This window comes from Felis catus, chromosome D2 (genome assembly GCF_018350175.1).
Source record: "Felis catus isolate Fca126 chromosome D2, F.catus_Fca126_mat1.0, whole genome shotgun sequence".
Lineage (NCBI taxonomy): Eukaryota > Metazoa > Chordata > Mammalia > Carnivora > Felidae > Felis > Felis catus.
The window spans coordinates 72,081,508-72,107,694 of NC_058378.1; the positions used below are offsets into that span (position 1 = coordinate 72,081,508).

At 32.6% G+C, this 26,187-nt stretch overlaps 1 protein-coding gene across 4 annotated transcripts in view; it reads left to right on the forward strand.

Annotated features, from left to right (window-relative positions):
- ATRNL1 (attractin like 1) overlaps positions 1–26,187 on the forward strand; it is a 774,854-nt gene that overhangs the window by 250,229 nt on the left and 498,438 nt on the right. For 3 of the 4 annotated variants that reach the window (XM_023240973.2, XM_023240974.2, XM_045040724.1), the window contains exon 21: positions 12,492–12,544. In XM_023240973.2, coding sequence (XP_023096741.2) covers positions 12,492–12,544 — 53 coding nt within the window. Of the gene's footprint in view, positions 1–12,491; positions 12,545–15,506; positions 15,526–26,187 lie in introns of those variants that run through there. The other variant, XM_045040725.1, reaches the window with a different exon arrangement.

Below are 26,187 nucleotides of genomic sequence, written 5' to 3' on the forward strand. Positions count from 1 at the left end.
TGTCCGTTTGATTCATTTCTGGTGGCCCCAATCTAGCATTCTTACTTCTAGGAAAAAAGATAGATGATTGAAAATATTTCAGTGTAATCTCTATCTCAGATAATTATCTTTCTGTCTTGCTTTGATGTTTGTAGGTGCAAATATAATATCTGTTAATTTTTTAAAATGTTTTACTCTTCATTGCTGTCATTGCTGTCATCGTCATTGCAGTTAACATATATTGAACTGTCTCTGGGCTAGGTACTTGTATTTAATTCTTCCAATAATTCTGTAAAGTAGATAATATTATTATCCCAATTTTACTATTAAGGACACAGAAACTCACAAAAGTTAGTTTGTCCAAAGTCACAATTTAATCCGTGTTAGAATAGAATTTCCATCTAGGTTTTATAACTAAAAAGCCAGTGCTCTTTACCTATTGTATACACATCTTTTTTTTTTTTTATTAAGGATGATTGGCAAATGAGATTTGAGACACTATTTCTGGATTGAAAAAAAATTATTTCTTCTATTGAGAATTTGTTGGAAAATGTATAATAAGTATTTGTGAGCTATACGTTATTCTACTTTTTAAATTCCAGTTTTAATGTAAAATATGTAGTAGTTAATTAAACTTGTTCTTCAGATAACAAAAATTATTAATACTGTTTTTCTTTTAGGAAAAGAATTACATAATGTAGAGATTGATTTTATTCTGAAGAAACTTGTACTCTGACTGTACTAAGTTTCAGATTAATCACTCTTCAGTTTATATATTTTTAATGTGAAATAGTTTCTTTAAAAAAATTGTTTTAAATGTGTATGTATTTTTGAGAGAGCGAGAGCGAGAGAGCGAGCATGAGTGGGGTAGGGATAGAGAGAGGGGGAGACAAAGAATCCAAAGCAGGGATATGGGGCTCGAACTCACAGATCGTGAGATCATGACCTGAGCTGAAGTGGGACACTTAACCCACGGAGCCACCCAGATGCCCCGATGTGAAATGCTTTCTAATTTATCAGTAATTTTTATTTTATTTTGATCCAGTAATTATTTTCAGTTTTTTTTTTCTTAATTTTAAAGACATTGAATTTGTATTTTTTAAAAAATCTTTTCATTGACTTGTAAATCTGGATTTTTTTTAATGGACTTTAGTTTTTAGAGCAGTTTTGGTTCCCAAAATATTGAACAGAAAGTGTAAACATTTCCTATATACCCATTACCTCATACATGCATAGCTTTCTCCATTATCAATACTTTTCACCAGAGTGGTACATTTGATATAGTTTATGAACCTACATTAACACATTAAAACCCAAAGTCCAGAGTTTACATACATTAGGGTTCACTCTTGGTCTTGCACATTCTGTGGACTTTGGCAAATGTATAAATGACTTGCATCCACTACTATAGTATCAAACAGAGTAGTTTCATTGCCCTAAAAATTCCCTGTGCCTCTCTCTCTTATTCAACTCTTTCCCCTAACTCCTGGCATACACTGATCTTTTTACCGTCTCCATAGTTTTGTCTTTTACAGAACGTTATGCAGATGGGATCATACAGTGTGTAACCTTTCAGATTGGCTTCTTTCACTTGGTGTGATATGCATTTAAGTTTCTTCCATGTCTTTTGATGGCATGGTAACTCTTGTCTTTTCAGCACTGAATAATATTTCTTTAAATGTACCACACTATTTGTCCACTCAGTCTACTGAAGGATATCTTAATTGCCTCCAAATTTTGGAAATTATGAGTACAGTCTCTGTAAACATTCATGTGCACTTTTGTCTGGACATAAGTTCTCAGTTTCTTTGGGTCACTACCAAGGAGAACCATGGCTGGATTCTATGTTGTCAGTATGTTAAGTTTGTAAGAAGCTGCCAAAACGTCTCTGAAAGTGGCAGTACCATTTTACATTTCCATCAGCAATGACTGAAGGTTCCTGTTGCTCCACATCGTCATACCTGTGAGCATCTGTTACTGTCAATGTTCTGGATTTTGCCCATTCTAACTGGCGTGTAGTGGTATCTTGTGTTAGTTTGAATTTCCCTGATTACATATGATGTGCAGAATGTTTTTGTATGCTTATTTGCTATATCTTATTTGGATATCATTTTTTGGTGAGGTATATTTGGCCCGTTTTTTAATTAGGTTGTTTTCTTATTGTTGAGTTTTAGCAGTTCTTCATATATTTTGGATAACAATACTTTATCAGATATATCTTTTGCAAATATTTTCTTCAATGTCTGCATCCATGTCTTGTTTTGTGTCATGTCTTTCACTCAACACGTTTTGATAGTCATCCAAGTTGTTGCATCCATGTAGCGGTAATTTGATCCATTTCAATGTGGTAGAGTATTTTGTTGCATTATTATACCACACTTTATTTACTCATTCTCTTATCTCTTCTTTAATAATATGGTTTTTGTTTTGTTTTGTTTTGTTTTTAACCATTAAAACTAATACACTTAGGGGGCACCTGGGTGGCTTGGTCGGTTAAGCAATCAGCTCTTGATTTCAGCTCAGGATATGATCTCACCTTTCGTGAGTTTGAGCCCCACATCGAAGCCTCTGTCTGTCTGTCTGTCTGTCTCTCTTTGTCTGCCCCTCCCTTGTTCTCTCTCTCTCTCAAAAAATAAATAAATAAACCTTAAAAAAACCCCAAAACCTCTAATGCACTTAGTATCCTCATATATATCTCCTGGTTCACAACTGCATACAATTTTGTTGTAGGCAAGTTTAGAGGATTTTAGAGGATTTTTCAATTTTAGAGAATTAACTCTTTTGTAAAATTGTTTCATCAAATTATACTCCTTCTAGGGCTGTATAAGTTTTCTTAATGTCTACACTTTTGACAGTACTTGATATTATAAGACATTTTAGTTTTTAGGTTTCTGTTGTGGCGGTCTGAATTTGGATTTTCGTAAGAACTAAAAAGGTTCTTTAGTTCTCAAAGATTTATGTGTTTAATCTTTAAAATATTTTATGTATAATCACCAATTGAATTTTCTCTTTTATGAAATTGTGGTCTTTCAAATTTCTTGTGATTTTTGTTTTTCTACTGGATTCTTTTTCTTAATAATTTGTAATAATATTTTATACATTCTGGATGCATGTCTTTTGTTGGCGGTATGTGTGGCAAATACCACTTTATGGTTTGGATTTTCACACTTTTTTTATGTCTTTTATGAAGAGAAGTTCTTAATTTTAATATAATCTGAAACATCAAACTTCTCCATTTTGTCAGTGATTTGGGGGAGTACTATTTAAAACCTCCTTGTCTTCTCCATTATTAGGTAATATTCCTGAGGTGGTCAGTTGGCCCTAGATTTTTCTATGTGGAAAGGTTTTAATTATTTCTTTAAAATATGATATAATCTATTCATTTTTAAAAGAATGTAACCTATTCAGATTTCTGAATTCTTCTTATGTCTAATTTTCTTTGGTTTCTAAAAAAATTCCCTTTTTATCAGTCTCACTATGATATAATTAATTCTTCATATCTATATCTATATATATATATATTTCATTTATCATTTCAGTAGTTTTAGAAAGTTCAACCAGAACTCTTAAATCTTGCTTCTTCTCTCTTTTCTACCTTCTGTTTTTGGAGTCTAGTAACACCATATCTTTTATGTCTCTTTCATGTTTTTCCTCTGTCTCCTGACCTGTTTTTCAGTTCACTTTTCTCTTTTCTACTGTGTCCAATTTGCTGTTAATCTTATCCATTCAGCTCTTAATTTTGGTTATTGCATTTTCATTTTATAGTTCCCACTTTTTCAGACTAAATTCTTAAAACTATCTATTATAGTTTCTAATTGTCTTTTATAGTTTCCATTTTTTTCTGCAAATTTCTAATCTTTTCTGTTATCTCTTCCATTATAATAAAGATAATTATTTTAAGACCTGTGTCTTTTCCCTGATAACATCTCAATTTCCATATCTCTGTGTCATCATCATTTGTTTTTGGTCGCTCCTCTTCTTATTTTCTTAGCTGTTTCAGTGCCTGGTTAGTTTAAATTTTGTCCTTGATGCCATATTTGCAGAATCTAATCATAGATTGAGAACTTGGATGAAATCTTTTCCCATGAGAATTTAATTCTGCTATGTGCATGAGGGCGGTAGAACCTTAATTATTTTCAGAGATAAGGTTGATTCAAGGTAGATCTGAAGTCTCTGGAAGGCCTTACATTGCTCAAATTCCTAAGGTTACTCTTTGGGATTAGCTCAGCAGCTTTTGGTGGGCCTAGACTCTGACCCCTTTTCCTTTGAAATACTGTCCCCGTCCATAATCAAGGACAAAATACTGTCACCAAATGATCCTGGGATTCTATTATTCTCTGTATCCAGGCCTGGCAAGTTTTCACTCTTTTGCTTTCCAATGTTTTAGACATTAAGAAGTAAAATCTACCTTTTGTAGTTATCTTCAACTTACCTGATTCTGTTTATCATTATTGGCCTCTGAAATACATAAACAGCCTTATAACTTTAGAAACTATAACTTTAGAACCTGTACTATTTAAGGATTTACCCTAACTCTATTTCTGATTTTTTTAAAGATAAATTGTCTTAGAAATATGTTATTAATGTTGATACTATGATACTCCCTTTTATCATATTTTTGTTCATATTTATGTCATTTTATCGATTTTTTAGAGGAAAAACAAAACAAAAGCAAGTGTGTTTTATCTTATGTGTACTTTTTATAATTTCTCATGAAAATGCAAATTTATTATCAGATTCCCAGCTGTTTTAAATCATCTGTTGTGATATTTCAGAATTGTGGCAATTAGATGTTCCTCTTCTGTGTTTTTAGTTCCTGAGTAGAAAGAGTATATCTCTTTGGTAAGATGTATATGTATGTGTAGTTAAGTATTTAAATCAACAAAATGAAATGCTATATTTTAACACTTAGAAATGTGGAATTATTTTATATTTTGTTTTTAAAAAGGCTATATTTATAATATTGTGTGATAATTCACAAAATGGTAGCCAATATTTAGGTGACATGTAGTGACAATATTTGCCCTTTCAAAGTCCTAATGAAGATTTCAGCCTGAAACTGTTTTCTTAAAAGGTCTTGCCATTTGCTTAGTTTGCTTCCTGGGAATAGAGGATGATTATTCCTTTGCTTCAGACACAGAATACTTTGAAGTTATGTTTTTAATTAAACCGTTCAGAATACTTCTGAAGGCTTTCAATATTTGTGTCTAATCTTTATACAGAAAGATTCTGACTTTTAAAAATATTACTCAGCCTACATATTAGAAATATTAATATAATTTATATAGTGAAATGTAATATGTTTAAGAATTATTATTTATATCTATACTTTTCCTTTCACATTCATTTTACCTCCTATAATCTGAATTAGAACTTGATCAAATCATTTAATTTCTCTATATATTATGTGAAGTAGATTAGTACATTTTCAAATCTCAAATAAATATATTGAAACACTTTGTAGTAATCAATTTTATGTGTAAGATGACTGTCAATGATCTCTGCCTTCTGGTAGTCAAACTATTATTTAATCCCTTTTCCTTGAGTATGGACAGGATCTGTGACTTCTAAACCATAAAATATGGCAAGGGTAAGGGTATATCACTTTGGTAATTATGGTGGGTCACTTCTATGCATATGCTTTAAGTCTGTGTCCTACCAGAAGTTTTTCTCTAGAGAGTTTCTCCCTTCTTGGCTGGCTTTGAAGAAGTAAGGGCAGTTGAAGGCATCATCTAGGAGCTGTAGGGCCATAGCCACTGGTCTCCACCCAATAATCAAGAAACCAAGGCCTTTAGTTCTATAGCCACAAAGAAATAAATTCTGCCAACCACCTGAGGAAGCTTAGAAGCAAGCCCAAGCCCACTCAAACTTCTGATGAGAACCCAACCCTAGCAAACAAACCCTAGCAAACCCCAGCTATACAGTGAACCCCATCTCCCTACAATTTAGTCTCAGAATCAGAGAGCCCAACTATGCTCTATGTTCAGACTTCTGACCCACAGAAACTGTGAAATAATAAATATGTGCTGATTAAAGTAAAGTTTTGTGATTTGCTACTTAGCAATAGATAACTAGTGCAAATATAAACAATTGTGCTTTTATGTAATGTACTTGAATTATATATTTGTGTATTAAATATATAATACACACATTACACACTTTTAGTGTTTTCAAACTATGAAGGGCATCTCAATCTTTGAGATGAGAAAAGACACTTTCTTGAAGGAGTAAAATAATTTCAACAATGCAAATTAAGACTTTCCTGAAAAAAAGATGGTGTTATGTAACACAATGGTTTGTTACAGAATAAAACATAGTTTAAAACATTTTTCTTAATCTGATTATTTCACATTCATATATATAAAATTTTAGGAAGAAAGAATTGAGAATTTTCTTTGTAATATTTCCCTCTCTTTTTGTTGAAACCAAGAGCACACTTTACACACTGTATGTTGGCCAATTTGACAGTAAATTATATTAAAAAAATAATTGTGAGGTACTCCATTCTGATTTTTTAATTACATTTATGTATGAGGTCTGCAATGCAGTAGATAGATTATGATAATCTTGATTCTTAATCACATTATTATACAGGTTACATGAAAATCTATAATGGCTGTGCCAAACATTTTAATGTATCAGCTGATTATATTTACAAGAGATTCATATCAATGGTTATACCAACTGATTTTGATATGTGGGAAATGAGATGGGAAGATCATCATTTGCATAGCTCAGCATTGGGCATAAGTGATACATTTATACATACATTTATAAATTTATACATGTATACATTTATATATTTGTTTGAGATTTTATTCATTTCATCCCTTATAATGAATATATTTTTCCATGAGTGTTGATTGTGCTATTAGAATGCAGAATCTTGGATTTTGATTAGAGATATGACAAGTAGACCTGAATTTTTTCCTTTTTCTTTCCTTTGTCTTTTTTTGAGTGAGTTAGACATGAGACAGATTCGTCTTATAGGATATGACATACTTTTAAGGAAAAATGGTTTATTCATGCCTGGTCTCTGTCTTTACTATGATGATTACAAACAAATCTCATACTTCCTCTACACTTACCAGTCTGCTTCTACAATTCTATTAGCAAGAGCTCTTCCTTTTCCACCAATTATTTATCTATTTATTATTGGCATGAACTCATGAGTTCCTGTTTTCCTCAGTGGTTTATAATTCATTGTTATACCTAATTATTTAGCATTCATATTGTTCCAGATTTGGCCAGTGGGAGCTACTTCAAGCTCACTTGTGTTTTTGTGACACATACCCATCATCATTTTGTGAATACTTCCTTACTTTCTGTTATAAGAAGATGTTCCAGGCTCATCTTACACCTGTTCTGCCTTGGATCAGCCATTTAAAAAATATTTTTGTAGAGCTCTCAGTGCTAGATATGCTCTTTGCTACTGAGGTGCCTTAACGTAGTGACCTGTTCAATGAACAGAACTGGGAAATAGTAATTTATTTATATATACAAATAAATACACATAAATACATATATACATATACATGTGTACATGTGCATGCATACACACACACACACACATGTACATACTTTAGAAAGCATTACTTCATACCCAAGCTTCCAATTCCAGTACATCCCTCCAGTGTTCTTTTGGACCTTCTCCAGTTTCATAATCGTATGTCTCCTCCGTTAGTGAAAACAGTGGCTTCCAATGACATTAACACATTCCTTATTTGCTCAATTCTGTAATTCAAGAAATACTTTCAGAATTGATTTGTCTATATCACTTTAATAACCAAACCTGAATAGATTTAAAAGTTTGAAGTTTCCACCTTACTCTGCTCAGGATTGAGAATATATAGTCAGATACTGTGTTAACAAGTTATTTGGAATGGTCTCTTTTCTTTCTTCTTTGTTTTCTGTTCCTCCACATCTCTCTCCTCCTATTTTCCTCCTTCCCCTCCTCCTTTTCCCTTCAGGATGGTTTTGTAGTATTCACTTGAAATTTATTAGGTTCATTTCTTTTAGTTTACTTTCTGTTTTAGGTGGTTGTTGTTGTTTTTTTCCACCTTCCCATTCTTATTGTTTTAATATATATATTTTGGAATATGTTGAACATTGACATTCTTTCAAAAGAGAAAAGTATTTAAAAATAAAGAGATTAGTTCCCATTTCCTCTTTTCTCCTCTGGTAAACAACTTCATTGTTTTCCAGTTTATGCTCCCTATGATATACATATATATATTTCATGTATGTATATCTGTGTGTATACACACACACACACACACACAGGCATAGACATTCTTTCTTTTCCTTCTTACACAAAAGGGTACATACTGTAGATATGTATCTGTATTATATCATTAAAGTCTTCATCATTTTTTTGTTTGGTTTTGTTTACAGATGTATAGTGTTCCATTGGGTTTATGTACTGTGGTTTCTTTAACAAATCTTGTGCACAAGGATGTTTAGATAATTTCCAATATTTTGTGATTATAAATGATGTAGTGAATAAACTTTCGCCCATATATTTTCATATTTCTGGATGTTTACTTCCAAAGTTCCTATAAGTGGGATTTCTGGGTTGAAGAATAAATACTCATGTAGATTTGTTAGGTATTGCTAACTTCTCTTCCATAGGGATTTATTCATTTTGTATTCCCAGCAGGTCATAAGTGTAAGGGAGCACTGTTGGCCCAGTCTCCTAAGCAGAGCATATGGTTATGCTTTTGAAATTTTGACAATCTGATCGAGGAGAAATGGCATCTTGTTCTAGCTTTAGCTCATATTTCCCTGATTATAAGTGAAGTTGAACATCTTTTCATATAGTTAAGAACCATTTTTATAGCACTTTTTGTGAGTTGCCTATTTATGTATGTTGCCAGTTTTTCTATGGGATTGTTAGTTCTTCCCTTTTTTAAAGAGTTGTTTTTTTTTTTTTTTATAAATTAGGGATTTTAGCCCTTTTATGTCACATATGTTGTCAGTATTTTCTCCCAATTTATTACATCTTTTGAGTTTACTAATGGCATTTATTTTTACCACACCTTTCAGCATACGTATGTTACCATGCAGTCTTGTCTTCTAATATGTTTAAAGTTTATTTTATATGCTCAGATGTCTGATCCATTTAGAGTTGTTTTTTTTTTATGGGTAGGGTGTGAGGATTGAATCTGATTTTGTATTTTTCCAAATGGCTATCCAGTTATCTGAATACCATTTATTAAAAAGAGCTTACCCCAATAATTTAAAATACCACTTTTATCATATACTAGATTTTTAGTATATAATAGTTGAGCCTATTTCTGAATTTCTATTTTGTACCTTTGGTCTTTCTACTGATGCAGTGATACTACGCTATTTGAATTGTACAGACCTTGAATATATTTTAGTATCTTTGAAGTCTAGTTTCCCTAAAAGCTCTTCATTTATTTTCTTTTTTTCTTTTTTTATTGTTTTAAAATTTAATTCCAGGATAGTTAACATACAGTGTTATATTAGTTTCAGGTACATGATGCAGCAATTCAACCATTCTATATATTACTCAGTGCTCATTATGATAAATTTGCTCTTTACTTCCCATGACTTATTTCACCCATCCCCCCACTCACTTACCCTCTGGTAACCATCAGTTTGTTCTCTATAGTTGAAGAGTCTATTTCTTGGTTTCTCTCTCTCTCTCTCTCTCTCTCTCTCTCTTATTTTCCTTTGCTTGTTTGTTTTTTTTTTAAATTCCACTTATGGGTGAATTATATGGTATTTGTCTTTTTCTGACTGATTTATCTCACTTAATATTATACTCTGTAGGTATCCATGTTGTTGACAATGGCAAGATTTCATTCTTTATGGCTGAATAACATTCTATTGTATATACCATATTTTTATCCATTCATCTATCAATGATTACTTGGGCTATTATATATTTACTTATGCATGTGAACATTAAGATCAATTTTTCTGGCTCCTTTAAAGCTTATTGGAATTTTTATTAGATAAAATTGAACATTATCTTTCAAATTAACTGCCATTCTGATGATGTTGAGATGTCCCTATGAAAATTAAAGAATGCGTTTGCATATATTTGTGCCTGCTTTTGTGTTTTGCAGACTGAGTTTTATGCCAAAAGTTCCATTATGTTTCCTTTGGAACTATTGATTTCCTTAGTTATTTGTAGCCATTTGTAGTTTTTTTAAATGACAGCTGAAATCAAACTTTCAAAAATTGTTGTTTAAATTCAACTCATAATTACACATTTCAAAAATACTTTTAATACGATCAAAATTCAGTACTTATTAATATAAAGAATGTAAGACAATATGTGATTCTATTTTGCTTTTTTGAGTTTGAAAACTTAAAAGAGAATATAATTCTTATATTAGATACCTTCAAGAACTCTATAAAGCCTCTAGGCTTAATTTTTAATGAGGTGGTGCTAATTCCTTATTTATGTTAAAACTCTTCATTTGAGAAAATGAAAGCTAGCAAAAATCACTTCCTAAAGAAGAGCATGTAATTTCATTCTCTTGAGAAAATTTATGGTTTGGAGAAAATAAAATTTTAACCATTCCTTTATAAAAATTATATTATGTTGAAGGTTAAATAATTTGAATAACAGTATTATTGAAAAAATAAAAACCATAAACTTCCATATGGGAAGATAGGTTTGTATCTGGAGCTCTTAAAGTCAACATATAGATCAATTAAAAAGTACCTGAAATCCTTACATTTGTTAAAGTTAGTTATTTTAGGTTGCTGTGGTACTTTGAAAGCCATCTATTTAAACAAATGAGATGCAGAGGGAATATCATGCCTAGCAATGCAGACACTATTATATTGAATATATTCCTGTTCTGAACGTAGTATTGAGAACATTTGCAGCAAGTCAAATTTATTTTTTTGTGACAGACAAAAGAATTATAACAGTATTGTAAATCAATCCTTTAGTATATGTATACACTGGGTACAAAGTGGTGGAATTTATGGAGGTGAGCCTAAAGGAGGGAACAAGAGTATAGAAATAGTAGAGAACCTGAAGTGCTTAACCCAGCAACAACGAGTGTGATCATTTTCTTGCTGGAAAACTACTATATATCACACATTTTGAAATTGCTTTTGGGGAAGTCAAAGGAAACCTAACCCCCAAACTTTCTTGGTTTCACAGAGAATAAAGTGAGTGGTATATAGGACTATTATATTTCTACTTTAATTTTGTAGTCAGTGTAAATAAAGATTTACTCTTTTACTCAGTTCTATGTATAAATAAAAAAACTAGTGACACATGGGTGAAAAATGCATTCAGAATGTAACTTGATTATTTAGCTTATTATTCTCAATTGTTGGCCTTTCATTAATTAAAAAGTATGTATTAAAATTATTCCTCTGCTCTGATTAACTATTAAAACTAAAGACATTTTTTGGGGGTGCCTGGGTGGCTCAGTCAATTAAAAATCCTACTCTTGATTTTGACTCAGGTCATGATCTGGTTCCTGAGATCGAGCCCCCGCATCTGGCTTTGTGCTGACAGTGTGGATGCGGCTTGGGATTCTTTCTCCCTCTCTCTGCCCTTTACTGCACTTGTGTGTGTGCACTCTCCCTCTCAAAAATAAATAAACATTTAAAAAAAGAACTAAAGATATTTTGAAAATATCTTTCTCATCTTTTAAACTTTTATATATACTTTAAATATTAAGTCACTGATTTCAGTTAGCCTGGTGTATATACCATTTTATAATAATTTATTTTGGAGGCTGTTTCAAGAAGAAACATTATATAAAATCAAGGTGTATCTCTGTTAGGCACTAACTGTCATTTTTACTGAATTCTAGAAACAGGGATATAAAAATGTGAACTTCAGAAATTTTGAAAATACTTATGATCTTCCCCCACTGCTGTAATTAACCATAATTGTGAAGAATTTAAATTAGAATTCATGATTCAGAATGCTCTTATGTTCTTCCATTTTTTATAATATGTTTACGTAAGTTCAGAGTTTGAGCTTCTTAATTTAGGGTTGGATGATTTAGAAAAAAAACCTTTTCTTTGATACACAATTGAGGAGATCTGTTTTAAAATACAGATTCATTATGTAGAAATTGGGGGAAAATATATTAATTTCCAAGAATACCAAAAGTAAGAAAATGGTGTAGATTTATGAATTTCCACAATTTTCTTCCTTTACCTAAAATTGTCACCATATCTTTATCAATACTTTCAGTTTCTTCTCATTATTAAGGAAGATTACATATCCCCAAACTCTAGTCTTAACCCATCTGCCTTGTGTGACATTCCCTTTTCTCATCTTGCATGGGTATTTATTTGTCTTCACTGTTTCTTCTCTTGACTCATGCTCAAATATTGGCTTTCTGCATTATTTACTGTGAAGATTTGTTGTTAAGACTTCGATTAATGGAATAGTTTTTAAAGATGTTTTAATGTGGAGTTTAATTACTTTCTTGCTGGAAGAAAGATACAGAGCTTTTGAATTTGTGGATCAGTAGTAAATGAGTTTATTGTTCCTACAGGTGTGATTCTGAAAATCGCTATGTTGGTAATCCACTTAGAGGCACATGTTATTGTAAGTATCTGTATTTTTTTTCATTTTTAAATAATTTATAAAATTAGTTTTAGGTGATTTTGCAGATAATAAAATTCACCTTGCGTTCCGATGTTGTCATTAATATGTTACCATTTCTGTTTCTTAAATATAGTACAACTCCTTATATATTGCTAGGAAAGGCAGTCTTTTTGCCTTTGTGTTTGGTGCATTTTTTTTTCTACATTTGAAGAGTAACATAGCAATAGATCTTATTCTGAAAATGGAAACAAACATAGGACTTGAGTAAATTGAGCTGGATTTAATGTAATGTTTTCAATTTGATTAAATTTTGAACAAATAGAATTTTGTGATAGATTTTTTTAGGGGGCGTTTTTGGTCATCACTAAAAAGCTGTGCTGATTTTTTACTAAATGATACTATCACTGGGTAGTGATTACGTGGTGGATGTATGTTTAACTTTTTAAGTAGAAAGCAAAGAGTTTTTCAGATGATTGTACCTTTTTGCATTTCCACCAGCAGTGTAAGAATTTCATTTCAGTTCTTCAAATCTTTCAATATTTCATATAGTTAGTCTTTTTAGTTTTAGTTGTTCCAACAGGTGTGCAAGAGTATCTAATTCTCATTTTATTTACATTTCTTTAATGAGTGATGATATTAAGCATTTTTTCATATGATTATTTGCCATATGTATATTTTATTTGGTGAAGTGTGTTTAAATCTGTTGTCCTCTTTTAAAAATTGGATTGTTATATCGAGTTTTCAGAGTACTTTATGTATTCCAGATGCAAATATTTTATTTGATATATGATTTACAAATTATTTTTTTTAGTTTGTGCCTTGTTTTTTCACTCTATTAGAAGTGTTTTTTTTGAAGAGAAGTTTATTTTTTTTTGAAGATGATTTTTAATAATGATAAACTTCAATTTATCAGTTTGTTCTTTTGAGAAATCTTAGCTTGACCTAAGATCACAAAGATTTTCTCCTTTTTCTTCTAGAAGTTTTGTATTTTTATGTTTTCTACTTAAGATACAGTCTATTTTGAGTTAATATTTGTATATATATCAAGAGATGGATTTTTTTTTCTTCATGTGGATATCTAAATGTTCTAGCACTGTTTCTTTAAAGACTTTATTTTAACCAATTAATTGCTTTTGCAATTTTGTTTTTGTTTAAACTTTGTTTAAAATCAGTTGCCCATATATGTGGATAAGACTTTAAAGACTATTTCTGGAATCTCTATTGTGTTCTGTTAATTAATTTGCCTGCTTTTGTGCCAAAATAGTACTGTTACAACTACTGTAGTTTCATAATAAGTCTTGAAATTATGTATCATTTATTTTCCGACTTCATCCTTCTATTTCAAACCTATTTCAGACTTGACTCCATTTCTTTTGTGGTTACATGTGAATTTTAGAATCTGCTTGGTAAATTTTGCCAAAACACATACTAGAATTTGGATTGAGATTGTGTTTGGCTTATAGATCAGTTTGGGGAGAATCCATTCTTAACTATAGTGAGTCTTCTGACCCATGAACCTAGTATATCTCTTTTTTAAACTTAGTTATTTTTTAATTTATTCTCAGCAATATTTGTTATTTTTCACTGTGCAGATCTGTCATGGTTTTTGTCAGATTTATCCCTACATATTTTATACTTGCTGCTGTATAATTTATAATGCTGCTGTAAATATTGTTTTTTTAAAATGTGATTTTTAATTGTGTCTGATGTATACAACTACAATTGATTTTTGTGGTGATTTTTATCCTTCAGCTTTGCTAAACTTCCCTGTTAGTTCTAGAGCCTTTTTGGTAGATTCCATTATATTTTGATGCAGACTGTAATGTGCTTTGTAATTAATAGAATTTGATTTCTTTTTCTTTCTGGCTACCTTTAATTAATTAATTATTTTTTAATTTTTTTTTTTTTATTTTTTGCATTATTGCATTGACTATTATGTCTGGTGCCATGTGACAAGATGTGATGAACATGGGAATATTCTAGTTGTGTTGTTGATTTCAGAGAGAAAAGATTCAGTCTTTCACTATTAAGTATGATGGAGGTTTTTCCTAGATGCCTTTATCAGCTAGAGGAAGTTCTCTTCTAGTCCTGCTCTGCTGAGGACTATTGTTAGGAATGGGTGTTTTGTTTATGTCATATATTTTTTCTGCATCAATTGAGATGATCACAAGGTATTTGTATTTTACTTAAAAATATATTTTTTTAAATATTTTATTATTTACTTTTTGAGAGAAAGAGAGACAGAGCATGAGCAGGGGAGGGGCAGAGAGAGAGAGGGAGACATAGAATCCGAAGCAGGCTCCAGGCTCTGAGCTGTCAGCACAGAGCCTGATGTGGGGCTCGAACCCACAAACTGCGAGATCATGACCTGAGCTGAAGCTGGATGCTTCACCGACTGAGCCACTCAGTCGCCCCTTGTATTTTACTTTGTTAATATAGCAGTTTTAGTTTGTAAAAGGAATAAATGCTACAACATGTAGATATACCATTTTTTTTGTTGTTTATCAGTAGATGGGCATTGGGATTGTGTCTAGCCTTTGACTGTTATGAAAAATGTTGATATAATTCACACAGTCTTTGTGTAGATATGTAATTTTATTATCCTTGGGTAGATTCCTATAAGTGAAATTGCTGGGTCATGTGATAAACTTATGTTTGACTTTTTAAGTAACTGCCAAATGATTTTACAGTATGGCTATACAATTTTAACTTCCCGAAATTTATAAATGCTTCAGTGATTCCATATCCTCAACACTTAATACTGTTGTTTTGATTATAGCTATTGTAGAGTATATGTAGTAGTATCTTGTATATTTAATTTGTATTTCTCTTATGACTGATAATGTTGAGCTCAATTTCCTGTGTCCTTGTCTTGAACATGTTTTGTTAGATGTGTAAAATACTAAGTTTCCTAATAATTTTGTTGCCATTTAAATAGTATCTTTTAAAATTACATTTTCAGGACATCTGGGTGGCTCAGACAGTTAAGTGTCCAACTCTTGATTTCGGCTCGGGTCATGATCTTGCTTTTTGTGAGTTTGAGCCCAGCATTGGGCTCTGCGCTGACAGTACAGAGCCTGCTTGGATTCCCTCTCTTCCCCTCCCATTCTCTCTCTCTCTCTCCCTTTCTCAAAATAAATAAATAAATAATAAGTAAAATTACATTGTCTACTTATAGTTGATATATAAACATTAAATTCATTTTAATACACTAATCTAATATTCATAAACTTTAATGAACTCGTTATTAGTTCTTATTGTTTACAGATTTGTTTGGTTTTTAATGCAGTTAATTATATTATATGCAAATAAAGACAGTTTTATTCCCTCTATCAAGATTTCTTCAGAGTTTTTTGATTACTGACTCAATTTCTTTGCTAGTAATCGCTCTATTCAAATTTTCTATTTCTTCTTGATTCAGTTTTGGAAGGTTATGTTTCTAGGAATGTATTTCTTCCAGGTTGTCCAATTTATTGGCTATAATTTTTCATAATATTCTGTTATAATCCTTTGTATTTCTGTGGTATTGGTTGTTATTTCTCCTCTTTCTCTTTTCTGATTTTATTTATGTGCCTTGATGAGTCTACTAAAGGTTTATTAATTTTGTTTACCTTTTCAAAGAACCAGCTCCTGGTTTTTCATTGATATTTTCTGTTGTTTAGCCTTTTTAAATTTATTTCTGCTCTAATCATTTCATTTCCTTCCTTCTGGTTTAGTTTTGTTTGTTCTTTTTCTAGCAAAGTTAGGTTGCTTATTTGAGATTTTTTTTTTCTTGAAGTTAGCCTGTATTACTATAAACTTCCCTCTTAGAACAGCTTTTGCTGTATCCCAAGGTTTTGGATCATTGTATTTTCATTTTTATTTGTCTCTTTGTATTTTTTATTTCCTATTTGACTTCTTGGTTGATCCATTCATTGTTTAGTTGAATGTTGTTTAGCCTCCATGTATTTCTTTTCTATCCAGATTTTTTCTTGTGATTAATTTCTAGTCTCATACCCTTGTGTTTGGAAAGATGCATGATGTGATTTCAATATTTTTTGATTTATTGACACTTGTTTTGTGGTCTAATATGTGATCTATTCTGGATAATATTCCATGTACACTTGAAAACAATGTGTACTCTTTTTGTTTTTGTTTTTGTTTTTGGATGGAGTGTTCTGAATATATCTATTAGGTCTTTATGGTTCAATCAATCATTCAAAGCCACTGTTACTGATTTTCTGTCTTGATGACCCATCCATTGGTGTGAGTAGGGTGTTAAAATCCCCCCACTATTATTATGTTACTATTAATTTCTTCCTTTATTTCTGTGAATATTTGCTTTATGTATTTAAGTGCTCCCATGTTGGGTGTGTAGATATTTACAATTGGTATATCCTCTTTTTGGATTGTTCTCTCTATGAGTATGTAGTGTCCTTCTTTCTCTCTTGTTAGTATTTGTTTAAAGTCTGTTTTGTTCAACATAGATAGTCTTACCCCCAAAATTAACCCACAGAGGTCCAAAGTAAAATGCATAATGATTAAGTGACAAAAAGATTTAAAAACAGCAAGAAAGAACAGCTACGTACGTACAGGGGAAACCCCATACGGCTATCAGCTGGTTTTTCAGCAGAAACTTTGCAGCCCAGAGGGAGTAGCATGGTATAGTCTAAATGTTGAAAGGAGAAAAGCTGCAACCAAGAATGCTCTATCTATCAAAGCTGTCATTCAGAGTAGAAAGAAATTTTTCTAAACAAAAACAAAAAACAAAACAAACAAAAGCAAATAAGAGTTTCTCTAAGAAAAGCTAAAGGAGTTCATCCCCTCTAAACCATCCTTACAAGAAATATTAAAGGATATTCTTCAAGTGGAAGGAAAAGGTCATAATCTAGAGTAAGATTATGAAAGAAAATTTTACAGGTAAATATAAACCTATAATAAATGTAGTAGATCAATCACTTATGAAACCAATATGGATATGAAAGCACAGGAACTGAAAAATCAATTATATTTACAAAAACCAGTCAAGGGATTCACGAAAGAAAAAGATGTAAAGTATGATACCATAAACATAAAACGTGGGGAGGGTAGTAAAAATTTAGTGTTTTTAGAATAGGTTCAAACTTAAGCAACCATCAACTTAATATAGACTGCTGTATGCATAAGATGTTACATGTGACCTTAATGGTAACCACAAGTCAAAACCTATAAGAGATACACAGAAAGTAAAGGGAAAGGAATCCAAGCATAACACTAAAGAAAACTTTAAACCATAGGGAAGAGAGTAAGACAAGAGGTGAACAGAGAAGAAGACAAAAACAATCATAAAACAAGTAACAAATTGGCAATAAGTACATACTTATTAATAATTACTTTAAATGGAAATGGACTAAATGCTCCAGTCAAGACATAGGGTGACTAAATGGATAAAAAAGAAAGGCCCATCTTTATGTTGCTTACAAGAGACTTAATTCAGACCTAAAGACACATAAAAATTGAATGTGAAGGGGTGGAAAAACATTTACAATGAAAATGTAAGCAAAAGAAAGCTCCGCTGACAATACTTATATCTTTAAAGTTTTTTTTTTTAATTTTTTTTTCAACGTTTTTTATTTATTTTTGGGATAGAGAGAGACAGAGCATGAACGGGGGAGGGGCAGAGAGAGAGGGAGACACAGAATCGGAAACAGGCTCCAGGCTCTGAGCCATCAGCCCAGAGCCCGACGCGGGGCTCGAACTCACGGACCGCGAGATCGTGACCTGGCTGAAGTCGGACGCTCAACCGACTGCACCACCCAGGCGCCCCTTTAAAGTTTTTTTTAACCCCTTACTGGGACACTTGTGATCTCTAAGTGCTGAGTCAAAGTGATGGTAGTAGACAGGACCATCAAGTAGAGAGTTTGACATAATTTATGGAACATTTCCTTTAGCAAGTTAAAAAAGTTATCCACGTTAGTGTTCTATAAGATTTTATTATGAATGACTTTTTCCTTTACCTTATTATGTGTAAAGTTGTATTAGTAAATTTCCTAATGTTAAATATCTTTTAATTCTGGGATAAACCAAACATAGGCATGGAATATTGTTTTTTGGAACACTGCTAAATATTAGTTGTTCATATTCTATTTAGGATTATTTTCAGTATAAATGAATACAGACCATCATTGTACTTTTTTTTTCTAATGAAATGTTTGACTGTAAGGTTTTAGTTTTTATCTTCCATTTTCGTATTGTGTAATTTTTGGGGTCTGGTCATTTAGTAATTTCCTTTTTATATACTTTTTAATTGTTATTGTTTCTTTAAAAAGTTCTTAATGTTCATTTATTTATTTGAGAGAGAGAGAAAGAGAGCCGGGAGGGGTGGCAAAGAGAGAGGGAGACACAGAATCCGAAGCAGGCTCCAGGCTCCGAGCTGTCAGCACAGAGCCTGACACGGGGCCCGAACTCGTGAACTCTGAGATCATGACCTGAGCTGAAGTCAGCCACTCAACTGATTGAGCCACCCAGGTGCCCCTAATTGTTATTGTTTCTTACTAACATTATTTTCCACATAGTTCTTAGCAGACACTGATTATCAGTGTTTAGACTGTAATTGATTAGGTGTTGCAAAAGTGATATTTCAATACTTTCTTTATTTCTTGATTAGAAAACTTCTCTAAAAATAAATTTCCTCTCATCAGTTATTTGGTTACATATTGATACAGTTCATATAGGAAATGCATGATAAATGTAATATTAGTTGTTTTTACTTACCAGTTTTCAAAGTAAAGAATTATTCAGTATCTCTCAAACACGACGAGGTTTCTTTTCATGATAAACTTATGGACTCATACATATTTAATATGTTTAAATCCATTTTCAATTATTAACCTTACTGATGCTCAAATTGGTTTTTATGACTAAGATAATTTTTCTTCTAGATCAATGCTATCCAGTATAAATACAATATGAGCCATATATGTAATTTAAAAAAAATTAATGCTTATTTATTTTGAGAGAGTGTGTGTGTGCAAGGCAGGGGAGGGGCAGGGAGAGAGGGAGACAGAAGATCCAAAGAGGGCTCTGTGCTGACTAAAAAGGGGCCGATGTGGAGCTCAAACTCACTAACTGGAAGATCATGACCTGAGCTGAAGTCAGTCTCTTAATTGACTGAGCCACCCAGGAGCCCCTTAAATTTTCTAGTAGCTACATTAAAAAAAAGGAAACAGGTGAAATTAATTTTTTTAAGTTTATTCATTTTGAGAGAGAGTATGCATGTGTTGGACGAGCAGAGAGAGAGAGGGGAGAGAGAATCCCAAGCAGGCTCTGTGCTGTCAGTTCAGAGCCCCACTCGGGGCTCACTCTCACCAACCACGAGACTATGACCTGAGCCGAAATCAAGAGTAGGATGCTTAACCAACAGAGTCACTGAGGCACCCCCAGGTAAAATGAATTTTAATAGTCTACTTTATTTAACTCAACATATCTGAGATGTCAGTTTAACATGTACCAGTATAAAAATCATCAATGAGGTTTTTGTCTTTAGTGTTTTTTTCAAACTACGTCTGAAATACAATTTGAATTCTATAATTACAGCAGTCTCAATTCAAATCAGTCACATTTCTTTTTAAAAAAAAATTTTTTTTCAACGTTTATTTATTTTTGGGACAGAGAGAGACAGAGCATGAACGGGGGAGGGGCAGAGAGAGAGGGAGACACAGAATCGGAAACAGGCTCCAGGCTCCGAGCCATCAGCCCAGAGCCCGACGCGGGGCTCGAACTCACGGACCGCGAGATCGTGACCTGGCTGAAGTCGGACGCTTAACCGACTGCGCCACCCAGGTGCCCCAAATCAGTCACATTTCAATTACTCAATAGCCACATGTGAATAGTGGTCACCAAGTATTGGATAGCTCATCTTTAGGTTATGTAGGATTCTAACTTTCTTAAAAATGTAAAAGGAATAGTCATAAAGCACTAGATGGCAGTCTTGTCACTTGTTAGAAGACCCTTAAAGCTTAATAACATTTGAAAGAAATAGTGTTTAAAGAAAAGGTCAGTAGTTCTTGTAATAGTGTTAATGGAAACTATACTGATTTTAAAGATCAGAGTGAAATTTAAAATGCAGGCCCACACTGTGGCTTAAAGCAATTGAGTGCAATGTGGTGTTAACTTAATTGAAAGTAATATACCAGCAGTTGTATCCTTTAGACAGTCTTAGTAGGTTTGTTTGTTTGTTTATTTATTTATTTATTTATTTATTTAAAGTTTATTTTTGACAGAGAGAGAGAGAGAGAGAGAGAGAGAGAGAGAGAGAGAGAGAATATGAACAGGAGTGGGGCAGACAGAGGTGGAGAGAGAGAATCCGAAGCAGGATCTGTGCTTTCTGCGCAATGCCCATCACTGGGGCTCGATCTCCCCATGAGATCTTGACCTGAGCTGAAATCAAGAGTAGGATGCTCAACTGACTGAGCCACCTGGGTGCCTCTGCTCTTAGTAGTCTTTTTTTTTAACACTTTATTTTTGAGAGAGAGAGAGAGAGCAAGAGAGAGCAGGTGCGCATATATGTAAGTAAGGGAGAGGTAAAGAGTGAGGGACTGAGAGAATCCCAAGCAGGCTCCATGCCCAGTGGGGAGCTCCACATGTGGCTGGATATCACGGCCATGAGATCATGACCTGAGTGGGAAATCTAGAGTTGGACACTTAATCGACTGAGCCACTCAGGTGCTCAACCCCGGTCTCCCATGTGACAGGTGTGGATATTTGCCACTCTACTAAGGAGGAAGACCTTAGTTTTTTTTGTTTTTTTGTTTTTTTTAAGTTCAGTTTAAAACGAAAAATATTTTGGCTTATTTCACCTTTTAATTTTTGAAAAATTACTGTTTTATTTTCAATTCTGTTGCTCTTTAGAGTTCAGGATACAATTTTGTGATGATATAATACATTCTCTCTTTTAAAAGGAGTAAGGAATTTAATTACTGTCACATTCAGTGCTTGCTTCTGCCACTCATCACATCTTACATTAGTTTATATTACTAAAAAAAATAAATATGTATCCATTTATACCACTGTAAACTCTGTAGGTTATTATTGATATATTTAGTGTTTATTAGTGTTTATGTTTTGTACTGAAAGATTAGTTATAAGCATATTATTTAAGGATTTGAATTTTTTCTTTTGTTTGATATATGAGAGATATTTCTAATAAATGTTAGTATAGCTTTAAATTATGAGTATCAATCTCAATTTAATTTTCTAAAATGCTATGTCATACAAACAATGAAATTAAATCTTGAATTAACCTTATACTTAACATGATTATTTTGTGTTTTGTTCTAAAATGGGAATAAAGGAATTTTCCCATTTTAAATTAAATGTAATGTATTTTGTTAGTGTTTTCTATAACTGTTTAGCCATTGATCAATAGATCAATACATCAAACAGCTATTTCAGTAGGATCTAGCTGGTCCATCTGCAAATAGGGAAGTGACCTAGATAAACACAGAGAATCTAAATTCTTTCATTTCACAGATTGAAGGCATGATGGATTGAGGATTATCAGAGAAAACATAAATTAACCACATGGTTGAATTTTAACCTTTATTCTGTGATTCATCAGTGTTTCTGTTAAATTTCTTTAAGCTTATATCCCAGTAATTTTTAGATGTTTATTTCAGAATTATTTAATATTTTAACGTATTTTAAAATGAAGTGCAGTATAGCACAATTATGAAAAAGTTAAAAATAGCTGATGAGAAAATTTTCTATTCAATTAATCTAGAAGAGAGATGAAAAATGTATCTGGCAAATATTTTGTAATGAAACTGTTAAATTATTCTAGTTATGTAAATAATACAGACTCACTGTAGAAATAATTAAAGTTTAAGGAATCAATAAAAATGCCTGAAAAGCTGCCACCAGCGCTCCCAAGGGGAGTTGTGCAGCCTGTGCCCTCCGCAAAGGTTCCTAGCTACAAGAGAGAGTGGGCGCTGATATCCTGTACTTATCTTTCTTACTAAGCCATATAACCCGGTGTGGGGCTCTGTCTGCCTTAAGCAAGGGTTAATAGCTCCTTATTTATAAAGATGCTGAATGGGCAAATGAAGGCACTGCATGCCTTTCTAAATACATCATGTCATGAGAATGTACATAAAAGCTTATAATGTATATAGTATTATGGCAAACAACTTTTTTCTCACTGATATCTACCTCATTATTTAGCATTATTTATTAAATAAAACAGTTTTTGTCCAAACTGGAAAACAACCACCTGACTTTAAAATAATGATATCACCAGTTAACATTTATTAAGCATTTACTGTGCCAGGCTAGTGTAAGCTTTTTATATTTATTAGCTTTTTTAATCTTCAAATGAGAAGGGTATGCTAGTTATCAACATTTTTTGTTTGAGGGAACAGAGGTAGAGAGAGTTTATTTTCATAAAATTGCAGAGCCAGGAAATGACAAAGCCAGTTTCCATCCAGCATTCTGGGTCTATAGTCCATACTGTCTTTTTTTTTATTTTATTATTTTTATTTATTTATTTATTTTTTAATATATGAAATTTATTGTCAAATTGGTTTCCATACAACACCCAGTGCTCATCCCAAAAGGTGCCCTCCTCAATACCCATCACCCACCCTCCCCTCCCTCCCACCCCCCATCAACCCTCAGTTTGTTCTCAGTTTTTAACAGTCTCTTATGTTTTGGCTCTCTCCCACTCTAACCTCTTTTTTTTTTTTCCTTCCCTTCCCCCATGGGTTTCTGTTAAGTTTCTTAGGATCCACATAAGAGTGAAACCATATGGTATCTGTCTTTCTCTGTATGGCTTATTTCACTTAGCATCACACTCTCCAGTTCCATCCACGTTGCTACAAAAGGCCATATTTCATTCTTTCTCATTGCCATGTAGTATTCCATTGTGTATATAAACCACAATTTCTTTATCCATTCATCAGTTGATGGACATTTAGGCTCTTTCCATAATTTGGCTATTGTTGAGAGTGCTGTATAGTCCATACTCTTGATCACAGGTAATAAAACTAGAGTGACGAAAATTAGTAATAAAATTATCTCACGTTTTTATATGAATAAAATAGAACAATCTATTGAAGGAAATAAAAAGAGGATCTAAAAATTTAAAAATCTGTACTGTCTTTTTAAATAAGAAGTATTCATTTGAAAATATCATATTTAGCCAAATTGATTTTGGTTAACTATGAATTTCCAATTAGAATTTTATTCAGTTCAGTTTTTTGAAGGATATGCATTAAAATTAATTACCTTAAATTTTATTTTAAATAATACACTTTTAGAATACACAGTGAAATTATGAAAAAGAAAAATAGTGAGAAATGCCCACTTGATAGTTCCAGACATAATGTAACTTTAACAGTACTGGTTCCCGTATTGGCATAGAAATCGGTGAACAAAGTAGAGTCCAGGATTAGATTCCTGAACATTGTGCAGTTTTTATGGCAGTAATGTTATTTTTATAAAAGTTCTTAATGGCTCAATCTGTTTGTTTTTAACTATCCTAAACTTTAGATCATCCTAAACCTTAGATCATGGCTTTTGCATTTACCATTTTTCTGCCTCAGATACTTTAGCCACTATTCCACTCCTACCTAAGATGGACTCACAATAACCATTTTTCCCCTCATCCTAACACACAGTATGAAATTATCTCACTTGTTTAATTGTTTATGTAAACATAGGTTTTTTTTATTCAATAGAATGTAAGTGTGTGGGCTTAGGACCTTCTCTTGTTGGAACCCATACTTATGAAACTCTGTATCTTTTAGGCAGGCTTTAACTAAATACATAATGATAGAACACATATAAATTATCAACACATAAGTGAATATGCATATATTGTGGCTATATAGGCAACTATTTTTATTTGACCAAAAATGTTTGAAGATCATGTTATAGGTAATCAAGTAAAAGTGGCTTTACATTTATTTATTGACTTTTTTAGTTTTTAAGTTTATTTATTTACTTTGAGAGAGAGAGATAAAGTGTGTGCACAGCTCGAGTGAGCCAGGAGGGGAAGAGAGAGAGAGAGAATCCTAAGCAGGCTCTGTGCTGAGAGCACAGAGCCTGACACAGGGCTCAATCCCACCAGCTGTGAGATCATGATGTGAGCTGAAGTCAAGAGTCAGACGCTTTAACCAACCGAGCCCCCCAGGTGTCCCTAATTTACATTAATTTTTAAATGTATTTACATAAAGTAGTACAAATCTATATTAAACAACTTTAAGCATCAGGCATTCGTTTGAATAAAAATGAGTCTCAAGATTTGTTTTTCCTCATAGTCTATGGAACGTTTGCCTCAAATAAAATCTACGCAGATTCCCATATGTCATTACAGAGTAATGAATAATAGTTCAGCTGCTTAAAGATACTATGAAGCAAAGAAAGTTGGCTTCTGAAGAAGTCGTGCCACATTATAGGAAGGCCCCTACATTAGAATCAGTGATGTATAAGCATTGGTAATCATCATCAATCTTCTTTTTTCATTAATGAAAAAAAATAAGACCTAATGAGTTTAAGTGTATATTCAGGGCCACAGAATCAGTCATTTTCAGACTGTGAGTAACAACAAAGTATCTGTGTTTTTTTCTCTCATATCTAGCAAATGTTCAACTTTCAGATTTTACCTTTGGAATTATTCTAAATGTTCCAAGCTCAATAGAAAATCTTAATAATTTTAAGCATGGATAGTACTGTTCAGCAAGCAAAGAAAAACTAGTATTTATTGAATGTTTTTCTTGTAGAGAACAATTTAATATTAATTATTTCATTTAATATTCACAAGAGTGACATTTTTTTTTCTCCTTAATTTATTTACTGAAGAGTTACACTGTTAGAGCTTGGTGAGAGAGTTCATTATTGGAATTGACTCAGTTTTGTTTGTTAATTGAACATATATTTATTGAGTACTTTGGTGGACTCTGGGGATATTATGGTGAACAAAATGGGTTCTGCTCCATTGATGCTTATAAAGCTGTAGGGAAAATAGGTCTTATACCTGTTATACAATTGCCTAGATATGTGATTGTCATAAGAACTCTGAATGAGAATTCTAGAGGCTTCAGGATTATAAGAGAACCTGACCTAATTTGTGGGACAGGGAATAGGACTGGGTCAGGCAAGAGCATGATGGAGCTTTGATGTGAAGATGACTGCATAGAAGGGTGGTGTGGATGTGCGAATGTGGGGTTGGGAGGTGGGGGATGTGGAATCAGTGGAGCAGCAAGCACAAAGGCTGTGGCTGGAAAGAACACGGCCTGTGAGAAACACATCGAACTAGGTGAAGAGAGGCAGGAGATGAAGTATGTGAGATTTGCAGGATCTAAATTATGTGGTGCTATATAGAACATGAGAGGATTTGGACCTTTATTGTAAGAAAAATGGGAGCCATTGCAGGGTGTTAGGAGGAGACTAAAATATTAAATTTTAATTTTAAGATAATCAGTCTGCTTGCAATGTGTCAGCTTGATGAGGGCAATAGCACATGAAAGAAGCCATTTTAGTTCGTTTTCTGAGGCCTGTTTCTGGTGCTACATGTAAAGTATGAACCACTGAGACTGTGAATATATTTGAACTTATATTGACACAAATTTTATCATTTACTAAATAGTTGTCAAAGTTGTCAAATACAGGTATTTATACAAATGATA